Genomic DNA, 22373 nt, shown 5'->3' on the forward strand with positions numbered 1-22373 from the left:
CTCGTTTAGATGAAGAAAAAAACCCACAGAAAATGGTTTAGACAGCTGATCTTCAAAATCGGAGAAGTCATTGAGCCCAGTGCCTATGAAATGAAGAATTGTGTTATCCTCCCTTACTTGATTACGAATTGCTATAAATCCTCTATTGAGACCTTTGAAATTCAGACAATCTCTATTTTCTTGTGCATGTGTCAAAGGTACTCAGTCTAACATGATGTTCTAGAAGATTTCTTTTGTAGAGTCTGTGTCATATCTTAGAATTGCCTACACACTTCAGTAGAAGAGCATACTACCTTTTGAAAGGATCTTTTGAAAATTGTACCAGGGCAGGTGCTGCAAGAAGGGTCTCTAGTGCCTGAGGATTGTCACCTCTCCAGGAATGGATGGAGTTTGTTGTTGTTCCAGTGGCCTGGTATGATCCCTGACAGAATATTTTTTAATTTACTTTTATCACAATATTTAATTTGTGATGGTCCAGACGGTCACAAACATGTCTAGGTTTCAGAGCATGGACAAAATAAGGAAGACTACAGTAATCTTCAACTGTGTTTTATCTCTAGCCAACAGATGGCTGAAATCTGGTTCTTATTCAAAATTTCCTGTAAAGTTTGTTTCCATGGGAGATTTGGGGTGTAAAAGCTTTTATCTCTCCAGAACTCTCCTGAAGTTCTTTTCACATTCAAATCCTGATTGTTCTTTTTTGCTCCCCCTCTCTCATGCTTCATTGTTATGAATATAATTAAATAAAGATGTCGATACTAAGTTTCTTGAAAAATGGCTTTCTACCTTAGACTAACAGTTAGAAATGTTAATGAAATGCCCAGGCATGTGTCATAGTTTAACCCCCGCTGGGGGGATGGGGAGGAGAACTGGAAAAAGGTAAAACGCGTGGGTTGGGGTAACAACAACTTAATAATTGAAATAAAGTAAAACGTAACTATAACCACAACAAAACCAACAACAATTGTAATGGAAAGGAGAGAGAAAGGAATGAAAAACCCAAGCAACGTGCGATGCAGTTGCTCACCACCCGCTGACTGATGCCCAGGCAGTCCCTGAGCAGCGATCGGCAGCTCCCAGCCAGCTCCCCCCCAGTTTATACACTGAGCATGACGTTCTGTGGTGTGGAATAGTTTGGGTCGGCTGTTCTGCTGTGCTCCCTCCCGGCTTCTTCCACACCTGCTCCCTGGCAGAGCATGGAAAACTGAAAAGTGCTTGATTTAGAGTAAGCGCTACTTAGCAACAACTGAAAACATCAGTGTGTGATCAATGTTATTCTCACACCAAATCCAAAAGACAGTGTACCAGCTACTAAGAAGAAAATAAACTCTGTCTCGGTTGAAACCAGGACAGCTTGGTTGAGCAAAGCTGTTCCCTGCCAGGATACCAAATTGGGCTAATTAACTTTCCATTATGTTCATTATAAGTCAATTGTTAATGTACAGTGAGAGGAAATGCTCTTACCTCCATAACAGAGGAGCAGCACTTTGATTTTATAATTTGACAATACATGAAAAAATCTACATTTCATACAAACATTATTGTATTGATTATCGTGGGCTTTTAAATGAGATCCACGGGGTGGAATTCATATTAATGGTTTGTTCCAGGCTCTTGACTGAAAATGTGTTAGATAATTTTGGATGGTTTTGAGTATATGACCCCTGATTTAGACTTGGAGACTTCATGATCCAGTGTTTAGGCCTTAACTATACTTTTGACAGGACTTGAAATCAACAGCATTCAGGTTCTGTCATATGCATTTTTAAAGTAATATTTAATAAGAATTTGTCATATTTTTATACATTTATATTATTAAAAAAACTGGAGGCCATCTTCAGAACAGACAAAAATTAACGTTCTTTAGTTTGATTTCAATTACAAAGATCTTAAGCTTCCCTTCTGAAAAGCTTTCTTTCTTTAGTGATTTCTTATATTATAAGCCAAACAAATTCCACTTATTTAAAGAACAAACTCCCTGTTTCCCCTAAAGTACTTTGAGCACCAAGAAACTTCCCAATGGGTTTTACATCTTACATGTACAGGACTTCCTGCAGGTGATAGACTGTTTCCTCTGAACTCTAGCTATAATTTCTAGGACCCATCTTGTGTCTTCTGTTTTATACTTGTTTTGTTCATGCAGGCTGATAGGATGGCTGTTCCTAATAAACTGCTGCATTTCATTATCTATTAGTAGGACTGTCATTTTAGAAAAGGCAAGCCATCTTCCGAAGGGCCCCTGTACACGTTTGGATATCCTGCAAGCCCCCTGTTCTACTCCTGCTCATGGGCAGGATTGGCCAAACCTGTAATGCAGCATCACGCAGCAGCCGGAATTCCCTGTAAAGCAGCTCCATTCACAGAGTTGCCAAATAACCAGATTTTACCAGACCTGGCCATATTTCGAGAAGTTTGTCAGTTGCTTGGATCAGAGCATAACCAGGATGGCTGGAAGTTTTCATATGCCTGGCTTGAAACAGCTGCATTTCGGCTGTGATGGAGGCAGGACCTCTACTGCCCCACTTACGCATGAGGAATGCCGTGGCTGCTCCTGGCTCTCATTTTACGTGAGCTGGCAGGGGAGCGCAAGGGTAGCATGTCTCTCATGGGTTGGGCCAGAACCAGGCTTTCTACGGCTGGAGGGGACAGGGCTAAGGCTGCAGTTGTTTTTCTGATTTATATCTACATAATGGGCTGCGGTTGTTTTACATGTTTTTCAAAGACTTAGGCAACCAAATGAGCTGTATGTGTAGATTTTAATTACAGCAACTAGTTAGTTTATTTTTTTAGCTTCAAAATGAGGTCTCAGACAATAGACTATGCTGGTGGCTGCTTATTTATTGGGCTTACGTATATCACTGCATTTTCTGCTGGTGCTTTACAGATGCATTCTGTGTTAGGGAAGTACTAACTGCAAAATGTAGGAAAACTCTGAATTTGCCTTTTCCTGCATGCGTCTGTGTTCCAGTCCCTAGTCCTCTTCAGAAATGTGGACTTCTATTAGATTTAGTATTACATCTGTTCTGAAATGCAAAATAAAAATACATTGCCATAATTGTTTAAAGAGTCTATAAAAACAAATGTTAAGAGGTCATCTTAACCTCTAAGGTCTCTGAAGAATGTGTTACTAGTAGATTAATCACCGTAAGTACATATTATTGCACTTGGTTTGCAATTCCCCTCTGTAGTAAGAGAAGTTTACTTTATACAGTTTAATAAAAAAAAAAAATACAAATAGCTCTGCTTCAAATCTGAAGAGATGAAGTATTTTAAGAGGAAAAGGCACAGAAACTTCAAAAACCGCATATAACTTCAAGCTATGCTTTTGACGGTGTCCCTCATGTCGCACAAGGATACCCACGCGCTGTGGTTCTTGGAGCACTATATGCAGTTCTTAATCCTTGCTGGATTTTCATGCAACAAAAATATTTTCCTTAGATTAACTTTTACTCAGTTGTTCTCAGCCTTCCATCTTTTTCCTGGCCTCTTGTTATGCTAACATGATTTGGGATTTCCTTGCTCTAATTCCATGCCTTTTCAGGTACCGAGGTGGTTATTAGCATTTGGTGGCCCATAAGCAGCGATAGCAAGGGGGTCGTGTGGGAGGATGAAGGTCAAGGCAGATACTAGGCATTGCTCTTACTGTTGGTCTTAATTTTAACTTTGCACTCTATTCTTGCCTTGTAAGAGAGCTCAGAAGATGGCTAGCAGATTTTACATAGCTCAGGAAGAAAGTTATCTGGGCACATCCATGGTGTCCTTGGGGATTTCACCCTATGCTAAAGAGTGGCATATATGTTGAGAAGCTAACTGTGCACCCCTTTGGGCTTTAGATGTGGGATGTGTTTTTAAAGAAACTGGCAGAGGGAATCTTCCTTACTCCTCTGTCTTCCTCCATCCTTCTGAACTTGGCTTTAGAGGCACAGGCGACACTGCTGTCATTTCTAGGCTCTTTAAGCTTTTTGAGACTTTGTTTTTTGTTGTACTTTTGTCCATTTTACTACCCTACAACACAAAAAATAACAGTAGTATTTCAAAACTTCAGACTTTTTGTCAAGATCTAGGAGTGCACTGAAGCTTGCCCCTGGCAGAATCACTGTTGCAATTTGCTGACGTTAGTTACTGAGGGACTTAAAAAATGGACATTCTGCAGGAAACTTCACATGATAAATCTAAATTGTGAACACTTATGTTTACAATTAACAGTACATGGAAAAAAAGTCTATATGTTTCGGACTTGAAATGGAAGTTAGGGTTAATGTGGTAAGTGTTTGCCAAAGAAAACTGTGTATGAAAATGGAACTGCTGGAACACAACCTGAGAATGAAAAATATAAAGCTGCTGGGGATCCCAGAAGTCTCTCTGAAGAGCAACAGGGTAGATATTTTTGCTTAGTTTGAAGGCTAAAGTCAGGAGTCCGTAGCTTGCCAGCTCCTGCGTTGCATGATGCAATTGCTCCTTTCCTATTAAGAAAACAGCTGGTTGAGCAGGCTTGCCTTTTATTAATGTCCTGTACCTTGAGGTGTGTATGATTGAAACAAGACTTTTTGTGCTATAAGGGAAAGCCTGGAACTTTATATAAAAACTGCATTTGAGGGTTTTTTGGTAGGTATTTTTGTTTTGAGTATTTTTTGGAGGGTGGTGGGATGATTTTGGGGGTGGTGTTCTTTTTTCTTCTGTTTGTTTGTTTTTGTTGTTTTTAAAAACAAACAAACAAACAAAACTGTTCCAGAATATATGCTAACACAGAAGGGGCACATAGGGTTTTTTGGCGAAGGTTTTTGTGTGTATTGGGGGAGGGCAGATGCCATCTCATATTTAAATAGAAAATAGGAGAACATAGGCTGAGTGCACCCTTCTTTGCAGGGCTGGTGCTAAGGAGGGGAGAGGGGGAAGTCTCCCACAGCTCCTAGTAAGTCTGTGCCTGCCTGTGTCAACTTTTTAAAATATTAACCTGCCTAAACTCCAGAAGATACTAGTATGAACTCATTGACTGACTGTCTTAAAGCTTGGAATACTTAACTTTGTCCATTTGTAATGGTGCAAGCTCTGGCTTGAAAACAAAATATACTTTATGTAACTGTTTTTTCTAAGCTGATTTTTGCAGTATTGTGGCTGCATGCATTTGTGTGACAGGATCACATTTATTACATTTACTCTTAAGAGGAGATGAAATGAGTGCAGTGTGAAGCTATGACTTTTATTTGTTTTAAAAAATAATAAAACCCTAAAGAACTAGTAAGTATTGATAGTGGTACCTGTAGATGTCTGATTTTTCCTTTAAGGCAGTCTGATTTGCCAAACATCTGGATGGTTCTTTCTTAATAAAATGTCTGGCTGTTCCTGAGATGTGTATTGTCTCAGATGAGTGACTATCTCTTAATGCAGCCAGGGAAAGATAAATATTCTGTGGCTTTCGCAGGGAAACACTCATGGTTCAATCTTAGTTTTTAGGTTTACGGTGAAATTCTGTCTCATTCCTTCCTTTGCACTGACAGGGTGCATGCACCTGTGACTGTGTGATGAAACAGTAGGAGGCAACGTTGGTATTCAACTCGTGTTCCCTGTATCAGCTCACCAGCCACATAGGTACCTACTTACACATGCTGGAACAAGAACCAGGCATGTGCTGAGCTTGCTGGAACAGTTAGTTACTACTTTGCTGAAAGCCGCGTCTGGGTTGGCAGAGGAAGGCAGAAAGCACCTCCAGTTTCAGGACCAGTTTCTGGAACTTCCCCAATCTTTAAATCTGAAGGTGATAATATTTCTTTGAATTAGATTCAGGATGTGCCAAAAATGTGTTTAAAAGACTTATTCTCATCATTGTTTTTACAGGAATAAAATCTCAAGCCATTCACAGAAAAGTAAACTGTATTATTTTGTAATTACTGGGCATGATGCTACATGGGAGGGGAGGCCACACTGGATTTCTTCCTGAGTGACAGTGGGCACTTCCTTCACACACAGAATGTGCTGCTGTAGTGGTACTCACAGCCCTTTCTCCTCCAGTTCAGGTCTCGGGCACTCTAGCACTTGTGCCACTCAACGTGTGGTGGAAAACATTCAAAAGCCAGATACTATCTAATGTATTTATTTTTGCTGTTGTTGAAGGGGGAACTGAGGCTTTGAGGGTTAACAGACACTGTAAGCTAGATGTAAAGCTAAAGTGTAAAAGCTGAAGTCAGTGCAGAAGATCAGCCAGGTTATCAATGGGTCTCTTTCTGACTGCGATAGCTGGCAAAATTGCTTGTCTGTCAGATCTGGTAGCAGCAAAATTTGAATGTCTTGTTTATATATATATTAGTCGGCATTACAAAGGCCCCGAGCAGTTCTGTGTCTTTATTTTATCCATCTTGTTTGTTTGTGTCAGGATATTGGATGGTAAACTATAAATCATCAAGCTGTTGGCAGACAAATCAGACTTTTTAAAAGGCAACAAAGAGTTGATGTACATTAGAAAATGAAGAAGAGTGATCTGCCTTGAGGAGGGATGTTTTCACTCAAACCTTGACAGTGAGTGTATGTCGGTTCATAGTGTCTATTTCAAACATTCTTGCACTTGAGATATTTTCAGAGCACTCAGATTAAAATGGCAGAGAACAATAGTATTATATGCTTGTATGTAAGTTTGACTTTGTTTCATGTTAGTCATAATAGAAAACAGCAAATACAATATTCACTTAGCATCTGTAATTCAGCCATGTTCCTTACTCGCTTTGGATTTTGGTAAGTAATTTGTTGGACTGCTTACAGGCCCCGGAGAAAGTCTTCTAATTCCACCCCAGAAAAACTTCTGGAGCGTGACCTTGCCAAACAGAGATGGAACCCCTTGGTTGGTTGTTAATTTTTCTGTTATGGTTTTGGGGTTTTTTTCACATATGAAAATTTCCTAGTTGGAAGGTTACTGTCTGAAATTAAGACTTCATATTTATTTTTTCTTATTTTATCATGTTCCACTCTACTTTTGTGGTATTTTCCGTAGATACATGGACCATCCAGTTGTTTTAAGCCAGCTGTCAAAATAACTTTCAGTAAGAGGATTGTGCTTAGTTTTGCAGGATGTAGCTGTACAAATGGTTAATGTGTATCCAGAGAGCCTGGATATGGCAGACCCATGTCTTAAAACTAACACCACCTTAGAAGGCTCAATTAGCTCAGTTAGCTCTATTTTTACAAGTCTAATCTCTAAATGTGGATGGGTTTTGTAAATTATTTGTAAAGAAATGTTTTACGTGAGCTAACTAGTAAAAATCACAGCCTTTTTCTGTTTGAGTTAGACTGTCCAGCATTTAAATAATTTCTGGAAATGCTCATTCTCACCTTTTTAGCAAAGACTGGCTTTACCTGAACTCTTGTGCTCAGTCTGTCAGACATTGATCAAATAAGTCTCCATTTCCTTGCTACCTTGACTTTATAACCAAAATGTGGTCCTTTGTCCTGAATAAGGAATGGGCTAGTTTAGGACAGTTGTAAGTGCTTTCTTCTATCTGTAACAAATCTGCTATTTAAAACTAACACAGGAAAGTCATACGCAACTGTCCACTCTGTTCAGTCACCAAGCATTCATAAAAGCGTCACGCTCTCGGTGTATTTTAAAATGTTATTTGAGTAACGTTGCTAGTCAGGAAATTTTAGGTCCTGACAGGACTTGGAGGTGGTGGTCTTGTAGCTGTTCTCCAGTTGACCCTGAATCTGATGAAATGTTGCTGTGTATTCGCTCTTATTCTCAAGGCTTGTTTACTCCGGCTTTGTGTTCCTCCCAAATAGCATAAATTTTTACTTTATCTTGTTAAGGGCTGAGTAGTTAGGAGATGTGTACATTCCCAGTAGAAAAAAGCAGTGTCAACCAATTGATCTTTATCAGCTGCTGCAGAAGTGGGTCTTGAATACTGATTTGCTTGATTTCTGGATCCAATGAGAAAACCACTGCGAAGGGTAGCTGCTCCTCTGCTGCACTGAGGGTCTGGAAACAACAATAAAAGACCATTCTGCCCCTCAGGAAGAATAGAAATGTTTTACAGCAATAAAAGAAATCCATCTCAAGTGAGTGCCAGGGGGGGTGTCAAGTGTGGCTCTACGTGGACGGTAGGGAATGTGCTGATGTTTGGTTTAGTATTAGGCAGTCCTGCAAGGAGCAGGGACTTGGTGATGCTTATGGGTCCCTTCCAACCTGAGATCTTCTGTGATTCTGTGTAATGAGATTTTAGGCTGAATGAGAATCTAACTCTCACTGTGGCCCTTTCTCCCAAGTCAAGCATTACATGTTTGTTTTTGTTTGCCTAAGTCATTGCACAACCAGGAAGCGGGAGGATAAGTTGTTTGCTTTCATATGAAGGGAAGTTTATTCGTGAAAGATGCAAGTAAAATGCACCACTGCATCAGGCTTCCAGATGATGAGAACTCCGGTGTTTGGAAACCTTCAGCTTTTGCCTCAAATATTTTAGGAAATTTTATGTAGCTTGTAAAGAATTATTCTGTACTGAAATGAATTTCTATAGGCTTCTTTGTTTCAAGAGCCTTCTTTACTATATAGGACCCCTCAGTATCTATTACTAAAGTGTTCAGGTTTTGCTTGGGGTTTTCTGGTGGTTTTTTTTCTTGTTTTTGTTTGTTGGTTTGGTGTTGGGTTTTTTGTTTTGGTTGTGGGTTTTTTTGTGTTTGTGGTTTTTTTTTTTTGTTTTTTTTTAAGCAGGGGCTATTAACTTTAAAACCAGTTAGAATTACTTGTCAAAGAGAAGGTTTTGCCCAGCGCTCTGTAAACACTCTGACTTAAATATGACTGTGATAGGTTCATCCCAGTCTAGAGTTATTTCCTCTGTCTTGAGCAGGGTTGATTTCCTGGTAAATCAGTTCAGTCTACTAAACCAGGAGCTAACTAACCATGTCCCCCATTCCCCTCACAACTGCTTTTAGATGATTAAGAAAAAAGGTCTCACTGCAGGGTTCTGTGAGGGATGGTAGCAGTACAAGGACATAGGGAGGGGAGGGAGCTGTAGCAGCCCAGCACTATTAGGCTTAGGTCACTGCATAAATGAGTGAGAGTTAAAATTTATCATCCTTTCTTTTCATGGGACTCTCCACATAGCTTCTATATTTTTGTTCTCATTAGGTCTTTACATCCTTCATACATGTTCTCTAATCTTTCACACCACCTATACTGCTTAAGATGATGTCTATTTCATCACATCAATTTGGGAGAAAAAATATTTTTAATCAGGCCTTTCTTGAAAATATTTTTGGATGCATGAAACAAAGCATCTGTGTGTGTGACAACTTGTTGAGAACTGCCATGGGAATTGTTTGCCTTGGTGGGAATGATGTGTTCATAGATCCATAGCCTGAAAGGGGTTAAGTTTTGCTTCTTTCTGTTACTTCCTTTGTAGTCTGATTTTACTTAAATAAAACTTCTTTTGCACTTGCATATTCATGATGCATTTGGCACCATCCTACATGGTCTGTCCATAAAACCTCAGTGTCCCAGATTTAGGCAAGTTATTATTATTCAGGTATTTATTGTTCTTACGAATGTTGTTAAATGTAAGTGAGCCAAGTGCATTCTTCACAGCCTTCCTAATATTTAAGTGACTTTGATTGTATTGTGTGTCTACACAAATGTATCTGAACGCACTTCAGTATTCACTGGTATGTTGTGCCAGCTAAATTAGAGGTGTTGGAATTTGTCAGATTCCTTTTGTGTCCCTCCCCCAACCATTTTTCCAGAGCCTGAGAAACCTATTCTTCTGAAGAAGAATGTTTACACAACTTTGCATTGGTCACCAAGTACATGAAGCTTTGATTCTGAAGGACTAGAGAACAGCCAAGCAGCAGTGCTTTTTATGCTCTTGGCAGTGTTAACTCTTCAGTTTATTTATGGTAGTAGTAAGCATAAGGATGAGCACACAGGATATTTTTATATTTGCAGAGGATGGTTCAAAGCTAAAGTACTGCTTGTCTGCCATTTGCAATCAGCAGCAGCCAGTGTGGAAGGACTCCCTGTAGGAAGTGAGGTAGTTGCTGTAGTTGATAGAGGACTCTGTTCCAGGAGCTGTCTTGTTTGGATTAATTCTCTGCCTGTTGCCAGATCTTGTCTGTAGGTCTTTTTCTTTGTTGAGTTTTCAAGAAGGCTGCAAAGAAGCTACAGCTTTCAGAAACACAGCATTGCAGTTCACATGCTGTGTGCCAGAAATATGTTTCATTTCTGCCCCTTATTTCCAGTATCCCTGGTTTGCAGGCTGACCTTTCAGTGAAGCAGTTGTTCAAAATGTGAATTCTTAAATACAGTAGTTGGTGTGGCTACATTGTTTGGACATTCCCTTTAGATTCCAGCAGAAAATCCCCTGAACACAGCTATGCATGATGTTAAAAATTAACACCGCCTTTAAAAGATAGTGGAAAATATTCTGGGAGCACTGGCTTTTTTAGTTTGGGGCATGCTGATGGATATGTCAAATTTTCACACAGAATTTAATAGTAATTGGAAGTGTTTTGTCTTGAAGTTTTTTTTTACATTACTCCCACTAGAAAACAGCTCTCTATATCATGCTGATTGGTGGGATCTGTGAGGAAGCAGTATGTCTGCTTGTACTGTGCCTGTATCTTCAGGCTTGCAGATGTTGGCATGCTATGCATCAGCAGGATATAAACTGTTTTCAGAAGCTTTTCCTTCATTTTTGCTTCCCAGCAAAATTAAGTCAGCAGCATAGATATACAGGACTGCTTCTGTGAATCTTGAGACACCAAGGATGTCAAATGTGAACCTTCAGCTGTAAAAAGGCTTGAATTCAATATAACTTCTTTGGTTTGTTTTGTAATTATATCTTTGGTAATTGATACTCTTAAGTTTGTCCTGCCATGGTGTGGTTGGCAACCTCTGCAGTTTCCCACTGTTCAAACAAGCAGGTGCTTGAGTTGAAAAGCAAAACTTTCAGTGAAGAAATTTTTCCTAATATCCAATCTAAACCTGTCCTAGCACAGCTTAAGGCCATTTCTTGTTGTCCTATTACTTGTTATTTGAGAAAAGAGACCAACACCCCCCTCACTACAACCTCCTTTCAGGCAGCTCCAGAGAGCAATAAGGTCCTCCCCTGAGCCTCCTTTTCTACAGACTAAACGACCACAGTTCCTTCAGGTGATCCTTGTAACTAGAGCCTTCACCAGATTCACTGCCCTTCTTTGGACCTGCTCCAGCACCTCAATGTCTTTCTTGTAGTGAGGGACCCAAAACTGAACACAGCATTTGAGGTGTGGCATAGAAGTATGACTACAAAAAATTTTTTTATGTGCCTTCTCACTTTCAGAGCTATTGTGTTCTTGGGAGGCAGTGGAAGGATGCCAAAAGATCTAAGGACAGGGAGGGGAGAACTTGCCAGTACTTGGTTTGTGAATAAAGAGAAATGAGGTTTTAATAAAAGGAAAGTGACATGTAAATGCTTTCTTCCAGTTTTCACCTGGCAGCAACGAAAGGGCATGCAGAGTGCCTCAGGATTATGGTGACACATGGTGCAGATGTGGCAGCCCAGGATGGTGCAGGTATGCCTCTGTGAACCTACACATACAGCATAGTACACTCAGTTTGCCCATATAGTTCTTGATGTGCGCAGTGCAACTACAGATTTGACAACACTGCTTTTCCCCACGCATCGTGTGTAGGAAAAGCCGTTGTAACATTTGCAGGTTTAGGCGTACTTGTTTTTCTGCACATAAGATTCAGATCCTAGAGCCCTTAAAAACTTTTGCCCTAATACTGTAAATGTCAGCATTTATAGTGGAATCCAGATGTGAAATAGCTGTTAAATTTTTATCTTATTTATTTTTAAATTAAAAAAAAATCCCACTCCACCAACTCTTTCTGTTAACCTCATTTGAGGCTTTTTATAGGTTAAATCAAGGTCTTTGGTGTTGCTTTTATGTGTATCAAAGCTATTAACCCCATTAATTGTACAGGAGTTGCAGTAAGACATTTCCTCAGGGTTATGACATAGTGCAAAGAGCTGATACAGGCCAAAACAGAGCTGAGAGCTATTAAGTATGTTGTTTCACCCCTCAAAAGTCCTGTACCTTAATTACTACTCCACTAGAAGAATGATGGGAGCTGAATTCGCAACTGCCAAAATCTTCTTAATAGATTTCAGTTGACATGTCTCTGGAATCCATGCCTAGCGTTTTCTCTGGCTGGCTAGAGTTGCCCGAGTAAGGTGTCAGCATTCTGTCTCTTCAGTAATGATCTATAAATGTTAGTCTCACGGGTTCTGTTTTGGCCACCAATTGCAGCCTGAAGGAATTTCTGTCATACATGGAAATTATTTGCCTCTATAAGGAAACGTCTGTGATAGTGGAAGAAGTGTTCAGATTATACATAATGATAAGAGAATATATGTACCTGTTACAGACTATTATTCAGAATTCATACTTCATCTTGCCTCAGGATTTATTAGTTATTTGGATAATAAGAGGTTGCCTGCTGTCACCTGAGAGTGTTGACCCAGTATGCATTAGGGAAAGCCTTGTCTGTAATAGTCACATTATTTACAGTGAGATTCTACTGTCACAAGTGCCTCTGTCTATATTGGGTACTATATCTTGGCTCCTTTTCATAGTTACATGGATAATTTATTCTTTTGCTATCTTGCTTCTTTAATTTTTCAAATGCTCTGTAGGATGAAACTAGAGGAGAGACTGCAGTCTTTCATCATAAATCTATAAACAGTAAATCACTGTATTGCATAGATAAATATGAGCTCACAGTTGCCAAATAAATCAACAGAAAAGGGAATCTACAAGATGCAAACCGAAGCCAGCCTGTGTTCTGAGTCCTCTTCTATGAGCACTCCGCAGCTGATACAGATTCGACGTAGGGGTTTGTCGGGGCTGGTTTTGCTCTTGGTGCTGGGTTCCTTTTACATTGCCAAGTGGGAGAAGTCATGAAGACACTTGGCAGACATCTCTCTGCAAGGGAGGCTGAGTAATACAGGCAAATTGTTTTTTAAGAAATAAAACATAACTGCACAATCTGAGACTTACTTCTGCCAAGGTATAGTCTGATACCATGTTTGTGTCATTCCTTTATATGAAGCTAGACATTAAGATTGTTGTATTAACTGCTTGAACAACTGTCTGTTGTGAATACATGCTGCTTGATGTAGGTATTTATTTTATATCCTCTCTCTACTTTTCATGTGTCATGACAGCAACAAGATGGGTAATTCAAAATTCTGCTTTTGTCATAGAAGTGTTTATTCCTATGCTTTGACATGATTGAATAATTTGCTTTGGTTTCATTCACCTAGGGCACAGTGCTTTACATCTTGCAGCAAAGAACAGCCACCCTGATTGCATTAAGAGATTACTTCAGGTAAAGTAACAAATTGATTTTGATTTTTTAAGTTTTCCTTTTGTTTCTCTAGATTGGTTCCACCAGATATGGACACGTTTCCTGCTAATAATCTGCATCACACTCCTATACTGTTGTCCTGTGTCCTTGCAATCAAGAGGGGTGCTTGAGTTTAAAAACCTTTAGGCACTGTGAATGGATGATAAAAAAACAATGTGGTGTCTTCCCTGAGTGGTCCACAATTAGCAATTTTCAATGTGCAGCCGATCTGACATAGCAGGGTTGGGTTTCAAGCAGGTTGCAGCTTCTGTCTACCTTCCTGTGTCTTGTCTGTGTGGTTGGATGGCTTGGAAGTAGATGGGTTCAGAGGTACTGGGAAAAGGGTCTTTCACTTCTTGGGGGGATGGGGGGTTGGTACTGTTCCACTGGAATACTTTCTGTCTGGTGATGACCATAGAAATGTCTGTCCTGTTTAAAGTCAATGGGAGAAGAAACCAAAGTAGTTTAGATGCTAAAATATGGAAATACCTGAGTCCTTGATGAAATGGGGTAAGTAAGGGGTGGGGTTAAAGGGAGTAGAATGGGGAAGGAAGATGAGAAACTTAAGATTCTCTTGGTATTGAGGCTGAAGATGTTCATTGGTAAGTGAGGAGAAACATAGTCTATCTCAGCTCCATTTCAGAAAGCCAGGTGAGTTTTGGTGGAGGCAATCAGAGGAATGGGACAGATTTTTAGGAGTTTGGAGTTATCATTAAGACTGAGGCTCGTACTACTGATGAGATAATGAAATAATGACTAATTCTGCTCAAGCACAGTGGTGCAGAGAGAGAATGGATCTCATATCCCAGCCTCTAAATTGCTTTTCCCTGGTTACCTCAGGCTCTCCAATTGTCCTGTGACTGACCCCTGTCAATGTCTCTGACAGTACTGGGTCCAGTCCCCATGCTTGTTGCAAGCTGACTTGTTTCTCCACTCCTGGCAAGGGTTGTTTTTAACCACTGAGCCTCCCCTCTTCAGGATTTCTTTGTGAATATCTACGACTTCTAATGCAAACCCATTTACAGCATAAACGGTGACATCAAGCTGTCACTGATGGTATCACATGCAGCAGCATGATCAACTGCAACTAGATGTGTTTAATACCAAATATCTGCTGTCCCTTCACTTACTAGATACAACCACAGAGCGCTTTTGGTGATATTTTCCTAATTTTATTGCAATATGCAAATTTCTAAATATGTTTGTTAGTGCAAATACATTGTTATTATTCTCCAGTAATTCATGTTCTTTGGATTGCTTTCTTGGTGATACAAACTGTACATGTGAAGAATGTCTAATCTTGACATGCTAGAGTTGAATTAAAACAGGCTAAATATTTTATACAGGCAGAATCTTGATGTTTCTGTTACAGAATGTGGTAATCTATGTGAACCTGTTTTCCTAGAAAATTGTAGAAGTGTTGGAGGCAGTGCTACATTTGAAAGGCAAAAGCTCTAATGTTTGGTTTTTAGAAGCCAAATATTTCAGGGTCTCATCTGCTCATGTCCAAAGAAGGGCAGTGAATCTGGTGAAGGCTCTAGTTACAAGGATCACCTGAAGGAACTGTGGTCGTTTAGTCTGTAGAAAAGGAGGCTCAGGGGAGGACCTTATTGCTCTCTGGAGCTGCCTGAAAGGAGGTTGTAGTGAGGGGGGTGTTGGTCTCTTTTCTCGAGTAACAAGTGGTAGGATAAGAGGAAATGGCTTTAAGTTGTCCAGACAGGTTTAGATTGGATATTAGGAAAAGTTTCTTCACTGAAAGGGTTGTCAGGCGTGGTTGAGTCAACATCCCTGGAAGTGTACGACATTTAGGGACATGGTTTAGTGGTGGGGTGCACTTGGCAGTGCTAGGTTAACAGTTGGATTTAGAGATCTTGAAGGCCTTTTTCCAACTTAAATGATTATATGATTCTTTCTTTGATGTTAACTAAAGCTAAAATTTTCTGTAACCAAAACCAAGTCTTGATAAATATTTGAATTTTACTTTTTTTTTTTGTTTTGTTTTGTTTTTAGTTTTTATAATTTATTACTTTGAAGTCTAGATTGATCAGTAGTAATGGGTGGCTTATAATACCACAAAACATAACTGGATTGATAATGCTTAAGTTTTTACAAATGCAAATGAAGCCTTATTGCCTTCAACAGAAATCATGCAAGACTAATTGCCTTAGGACATGGTTGCTTTAGCTCTTCTGTAATGTAAGAAAAATCATGAAGCTTTTCTGAGGCAAAAAAGAGCATTTCTTTCCTTTTTTTTTTCTTTCCTAATTTAAATTGTTCTAAAACTATAACATTTTTTAGGGCTATCTCTTTCACCGTAAGCATTTCCTATGGCTTCAATGTAAGCTGGTACCAAGAAAGGAGAGACCAGACCGACAAAGAGAGGGAAACTGTGCCTTTCTTCAATGTTCTTTTCTGGAGCAGCTCATAAAACTTTTGTCAAACATGTTCAGTACCCTGTCTTTAGCATCAAACATATGTTTTGTTTTCTTGGTGTTTCTCTAATTGCTTTTTTCCCTTTTCCTTGGTGAACTGTGCAGAGTAAATGTCCAACAGACAGCACTGACAATTGTGGGAAAACAGCTTTACATTATGCAGGTAACTTCTTTGTTGAAAGCTTCTACTATCTCTTTTGTCATGCTTGATATTCCTAGTTCTTCAGCCTCATGGAGCTTTTTAGGTTCTAATTACATAAATGTAGTGACTGCATCTGGTGATTTGCAAGTTTCAGGTGTTTTTTTAGATAAATACTGTGACTACCGAATTTCAGATAATTACAGTTAAGAAGCTTAACTTACAAGTGCAGAGCAGTAGGAATATTTAAGATTAGGTTGATTTTGATTTGAGGCTAAAGATTATATCTTCTCATGCTAATTTCAGCCATGAATATTGGTTGTATTTCTGCATGCAGCTTGCTGTTCATCCTTTTAATGTTTCTCTCCTTCCTTCTTAAAACAGAGAAATAGAGTTTCATTTGTTTTTTCTTGGACCCCACTGTAATGCTGCAATATTGCTAGTGAAAGCACAGAACACAAATTTTGAAAATGGGGTTTAATGGACTTTCATGCTTGTTGGTTGGTTGGTTTGTTTGTTTTTTAGCTGTGTGTGGTTGTCTTCAGGCAGTTCAGCTTCTGTGTGAACACAAATGTCCCATTAACATCAAAGATTTGGTACGTACCACTTCTGTTTCTGTACTTCAGATACTTCAGGGCTTTTACCACCCTCCTCTCCAATCTATCTCAGGTGTAGCAGTTCAAAGCAATACTAGGCTTATATTTGTCTTGGATTTCTCTGGTGGAGGAGGTTCCTTTTGCAGCTTGCCATAGCAGAGGTGGGGAAGTACTTCACAATCTAATACAGTAGTGGCAGGATTTACTGCTGGTTAAATTGAGGCATTGATACAAGTAGGTAGAATCAGTTCTGATACATGCAAAACATGATTAAAAGTCTTTCCATTGACTCCAGTAGGCTTTGGAAAAGGCCCATTATGTGACAGAGTGCTGTGGCATGCTCACAAAGCCCAACCAGAGTATGATAAGCCTGAGGAGAAAAATTGTATTTTGTGTAGTCTAAAGGCTCAGGGACACTACATTCACTGTTAGGACATGTCTACAACCAGCCAGGTCTATTTTGGGGAATGATGATATGTAGAATCTGATGATAAAGGCAGGGGACCTGACCTAAATGAGGCACAAAAGAAAAAGAAAAAAAAAACCCAAAAGTCATGAAAGTATTTTAATTTGTTTGTTTGTTTGTTTTTGACTTGGATCTATCTCCTCCTTATCTGGTCCTTCTAATAAAAAAATCTCGTTAAAAGGTTAGACCAAAAATTTCAGCAGATGCATTTTAAAGTTAGAAAAGGTTTGTTTAGTCTTAAGAAGAGATGTCTTCAGCTACATCATAGTTGATCATAGAGAAAAAGGAGCCAGACCAGCCTCAGAGGTACATGACAAAATGTTAAGCAGTGGTCAGAATTTGGCCAGTGGGCCTAATTGGGAAATTCTAGTTGGGTACTAGGAAAAATAATCTCACCATGAAGGTAGTCAAACACTGGAACCCAGAGACAGCATGGTGTCTCTGCCTTTGGAGATACTTAAAACTTGGCTGGACAACTCTCTGAGCAATGTACTGTGACTTAAAGTTTGCCTGGCTTTGGATTGAGAACAAAGAGGGAGAAACCCCAGATGACCTTTAAGGGTGTCTTTCAACTAAGTTGTTCTGTGATTGTATGTATTTTTTTCCCTTGTACTTAGCCTAAAATAATTTTTGTTGTGGAGCTACTTAAAGGTATTGTGTAGTTCCAAAATCATCATGTTGTAGCTTTAAGCAAACAGCAAAGGGTGTACAAACATCAAAAAGCACTCCTACTCCTAATGATTTGCATCCCCAGTGCTCAAGAAAGGAATTAAAGTAAACCCAGCAACGTTACGGTACACAAGAAAAATGTACTAATGGCATGTCATTTGTGCTATATAGAAGTAAACTTCATAGCTGACCTTTAAATCTAAGAGTGATATTTGTAACTGAATGGCTTGTTGATAGTTTCTTTGAACATGTTCCTAGGATGGAAACATACCTCTGCTGCTTGCAGTACAAAATGGTCATCTGGAAGTCTGCAAATACCTTCTGGATCACGGAGCAGACATCAACACGAGGGATAAAAGTGGAAGGTACAGCAAGTTAACATGTTAATTCTTCCCCAAGACTGACTGTCAAATGATGCTTCCTTCTCAAATCCTTCCCAAAATAGTTGTTAGGTGAATAATGCCTTCTGTACTAGACAGCATATCCCAATTGTTGAGAAGGCTTACAGAATTCTGCCTGAAGGGAAAGGTGAAACAGAAACTATGCAACTATAAATCTAGATGTGCCTCTAAGATTTCCCTTGGGCTACTAGAGCAGTAAACCCTGTTTTTAAACAATTCCTACAAGAATCTGATTGATAGCACTTACCCACACATCAGTTTGTACATGTCCCAGTTTTAAATGCTGCTCTTTTCTTGGCGTGAATTAGTTTCTCCAACTTAAATCCTAAAACTGTTACTTGGGAGCAACTTCTGTGGAGGGTTCTGTTTTCTACCATAAGGCAGCCACAGCAGAAAGAGGAAAATACAGTGAAGCTATATAGTGGAGTTGCTGTCACCTTAGAAGGTGCAATTTGGATATTTGTGCATTAATAGATAGTGTGTATGTCAGAAAATTGTTTTTGTAAAGCAACATCGTTGTTGTGAAAAATACACTTTTTGGATTATACTTATGAAGGTCAAGAGTCTTCAGAAATCATGGACTGTTTTATGAACAGTTGATTAAACTGTGAAGGTAAAGCAGGGCGCTCCAAAGACTTGGCACTTATGCTTGATAGCTGTCCTTATCATTGTATGTGATACAATGCTCTTATTGTTCTTGGGCAGCACCTGGGAAGGTAAGACTGGGCCCTAACTTGTATTTTATTAGTGCAAAGTTTATTAGAGCACTCTTTGTTGTAAGTTGTCTAAAGAAAACCCCTTTGTCATCTTGGTTGGTTTGAATGGCCTCATCAGTGCTTCGAACTTGAGGTGCTGCCCACTGTGAGACCTCTGCCTTCTCCTCACTCTTTTAGTGTTCAATTAACAGACAGTGTAAAGAGTTGCTAGTTTAATTGGATGAAGGCAATTCTGTCATAGATAGGACAGACTTGCATTTTTATATTTTCTTTTTCAAGAAAGTACTGTGTGTAGAAGCAAGAAAATGATACAATGTGGAAAATACAATTTTACTTCAGGCTTTCCTTCTGGTGAGAAAAGTGCCTACTCTGGCATGTCATGTTCACAAAAGTGGTTAAGTTTTTGCTGAAAAAGGAGAAGCCTTATTGGGAGAGGAAGGGATACCTTTGAAAATGGCATCTCCAATTTCCTATCTTGTACAGACTAAGGGAATTATTTTGGTAATCTAAAACCATCCCTGTGACTCTGGAGGTGTTATCCAAGTGGCCTGTCACACTACTTCTTAGCACAGCGCTGCAGCAGCCATCACTTCTCCAGGGCTCACCCATTACAGGGAGTATATTTAATTCCTCAGTGAAATGACTGTCTTTAGTATCTAGCAAATATTATCATTGTAGTAACTTTTCAGTTTTATATCTGCACTGAGAAATGTGTTTGCCAGTGAATTTGGCCAGCCTGTTACGCATGTTTTCATGTTGAGAAGGGAGAATTATGCCCAAGAAGGAAACCGGTATTGGAGCATGCATGAAAGGTGGGCTTTTTTGTGTCTTTGTAATTATTCTGTGTATCTCTTGTGACTCCTTCAAATAATTGAGAAAAACTGGTACAACCTGTTGGGAAAACACTTCTTTGGTATGCCACCCTCACTGTAGGATCTGGCACTCTGTCTAGCTGCCCTGTGTTGGAGAGAAAGTTGATTGTGTTCTAATGAATTTTATTATTTTTTTTAACTGAAAGTAGATCAGGATTTGAAGCCAAACCCAAAGAAGAGCCTTGAGATTTATGAGATTTGTTTAGCTTTTTGGTTGAAAACTATTTGTCTATTTTGTCTTAAAAGTGACATATGAAGGAGAACAGCAATGAAATAAATGCTTTTGTGTTGTACCATCCCTTGTAGAGCTGTAACTGGAGTGTGGCAGTGAGATTTAATAGTCTGTCTTTATCCTGGCGCCATTTCTATGTACAACTATTCTTTTAGCTTCAGCTACCCATTTTCAGAAATGTTTGGAGATCTGTGCAAAGCAAGCCATGCCTTTGCAGAAGATACAGCTGGAAAGTATGGGGAAGAGGAGGAGGGGCAGGCAGGTGTTTGTGAGGAGAAAAAACAGTTACATGTATGTGTTGATACACATGTTGATAAAGTCTTGAATTTTATTGCACAATAACTGTCAAACTATTTTTTCCTTAAAAAATGAGCTGCTGCTTAAAGAGTACATGCTTGACACTTATCCTGTGTGTGTTTTGTTTTGTCCAGAACTGCTTTGATGATGGCTTGTGAAGCCGGTAGCCTTAACATGGTGGAAGCCTTGCTTAGGAAAGGTGCAGATTTCAGTTTAGTGGATGTCTTTGGACAGAATGCCCTGCATTATTCCAAGCTCTCTGAGAATACAGGGCTCCAGAATCTCCTATCATCAAAGTTCTCTCAGGATGTGGGTACGTAAGAGACACTGATCTGCAGTTTGTCACTTCTTGAACCAGCTACATGTATGTTTAGCAGTGAAAAAATCTACTTCATTGAAAAGTTTCAGAAGCCAGCTTCAAGACGGTCTGGCTGGCTGAGTCTTCCCAAATGCAGGAACATGTGGCCTTTGCTATAGATGGTAATATTCAGCAGAGGATAAAGCACTGAGCCGGGCAAAAAGAGGTGTTTTGGAGAAAAAAAGTAAGCTGGTGTAGCAGCATTGTGAAGTCTTGCATACAGTTTGGAATAGATCCTTTCTTGTTACAGGAAAGAATATGTGGAACATATAGCTCCTCAGTAGAGGGGTTGGAGAAGGAACTAATGCAGGCAGAGGGTTTTATTGTCAAGCTAAGACAAATTTCTAAAGTAGGAAGCTAATATGCAAGATTGGTACAAGACTAGTAGAATAAGAATTGTCACAATCCTTCAAACTTCATCTCAGAATGAAACTCCAAAAGCAGTAGAGAAAGGACATAGTTCAAATGGAATTTCAAATTTGAAGTATGTTTCTCAGGTTTCAGACAGGAAGTCAAAAGCCAAAAAAAGTATTTATGGTGTGGGAATTAGAGCTGAGAGATGGGTTAGGAACGGTTTTCTTTGGTAGTTGTTCCTAATTCCACTTTTCTTCTTCACAGATACAAAGTCCTTGACAAAAGCAAAGCAGGTATTTGTCCTTTTGGTTTTAAAAATGCTTAGGCTGTATAGACTTGTAGCTTAAGAAAGAATAGTAACTGACATAACTAGAAGCACTAGTAGATGTCACTGTGAGATGCACTGCCATTGACTACTCTGTAATGTGAAAGGTTTTTGTTGCTTATTGAAGTAATGTGTTTCAGGAACATGGCTTTTAAACTTAGTTTCTCTCTGTAACAGCAGCCAGCGTCCTCAGTGAGAAAAGGGAGAGCGTGTGTGCATGTGCATGTGTGTGCCTGGAAGACAGGCCACTTTTCTCATGTGTAAGTGCAGGAGCTTGGCTTTTGCACTCCTTATCTGTTTAAAACGTAAAGATAATCTAGAAAAGCTCCCTTTTAAAGGGAAGTTTCTAAAACATAATTGAAGGTTATCCCTGGTTACATCTTACTCGAGACCCCCACCTGTGAGTATCCCAGCAGATTTAGGCAATTAGATTAGTTAGTTACATTGGTTTAATACCATATCTTGGGGTGCAAGTAGACCTTGTAGACCTGATGGCGACTGGAAAGGGGATGAGGGTGTAGTGCATAGTGCATTGGTTCATTCCTTCTCTGAGTGGAGAGAGATGTTTTTCAGGGAGCTCAGGCATAAGCTGGTGGAAAGGAAAGATGTAGCTGTTAAGAATGGCATGACTGGCCTGTGTATGAATGGAAATACTTAGATCACTAGTGCTAAACCTATTGTCGGCTTCTGCTTTTTCACTAAATCTTGTTTGTTTTCACTGAAGCATGGATTACAAGGGGGCAGATTCTTGTTGTCAGGCATGTTTAATATCTTTGTGTTAGTGGACATGTAGTCTTTACATAGAAAAAAATAAGGCACTGCATGATCTGCTAAAGTTGATATTAATGTGGGATTTTATTTTTCATTTTTTATAAAAAAACTTACTCAGACTTTACTAACCAAACTAACAAACCTACCTTTTCTGGCTGGTGAAACTTTCAGCATGATCAAGGCTCTAAACTAAGTTCAGAAAGAAGTGGAACTCCAAAAAAACGCAAAGCCCCACCTCCTCCTATCAGTCCTATTCAGGTAAAGAAAAGACCAATTTTGAGATGCTTTTAGGGGGTGAGAAGTGTTTTGAACATTATGTAAACGATGTGGGCTGGATTTGCTCCGCCACTGTTATTTTATGTGCCTGTCTTACCAT

At 39.4% G+C, this 22373-nt stretch overlaps 1 protein-coding gene across 10 annotated transcripts in view; it reads left to right on the forward strand.

Annotated features, from left to right (window-relative positions):
- RAI14 (retinoic acid induced 14) overlaps positions 1–22373 on the forward strand; it is an 87337-nt gene that overhangs the window by 56280 nt on the left and 8684 nt on the right. For 8 of the 10 annotated variants that reach the window (XM_080372126.1, XM_080372122.1, XM_080372123.1 and 5 more), the window contains 8 exons: positions 11441–11529; positions 13287–13351; positions 15907–15964; positions 16466–16536; positions 17930–18036; positions 20324–20502; positions 21166–21194; positions 22169–22255. In XM_080372126.1, the coding sequence (XP_080228252.1) occupies positions 11441–11529; positions 13287–13351; positions 15907–15964; positions 16466–16536; positions 17930–18036; positions 20324–20502; positions 21166–21194; positions 22169–22255 (685 nt within the window). The remainder of the gene's footprint in view (positions 1–11440; positions 11530–13286; positions 13352–15906; positions 15965–16465; positions 16537–17929; positions 18037–20323; positions 20503–21165; positions 21195–22168; positions 22256–22373) is intronic. The other 2 variants (XM_080372121.1, XM_080372120.1) reach the window with 1 other exon arrangement.

The sequence above is a fragment of the Falco punctatus genome, assembly GCF_963210335.1.
Source record: "Falco punctatus genome assembly, chromosome: Z".
Lineage (NCBI taxonomy): Eukaryota > Metazoa > Chordata > Aves > Falconiformes > Falconidae > Falco > Falco punctatus.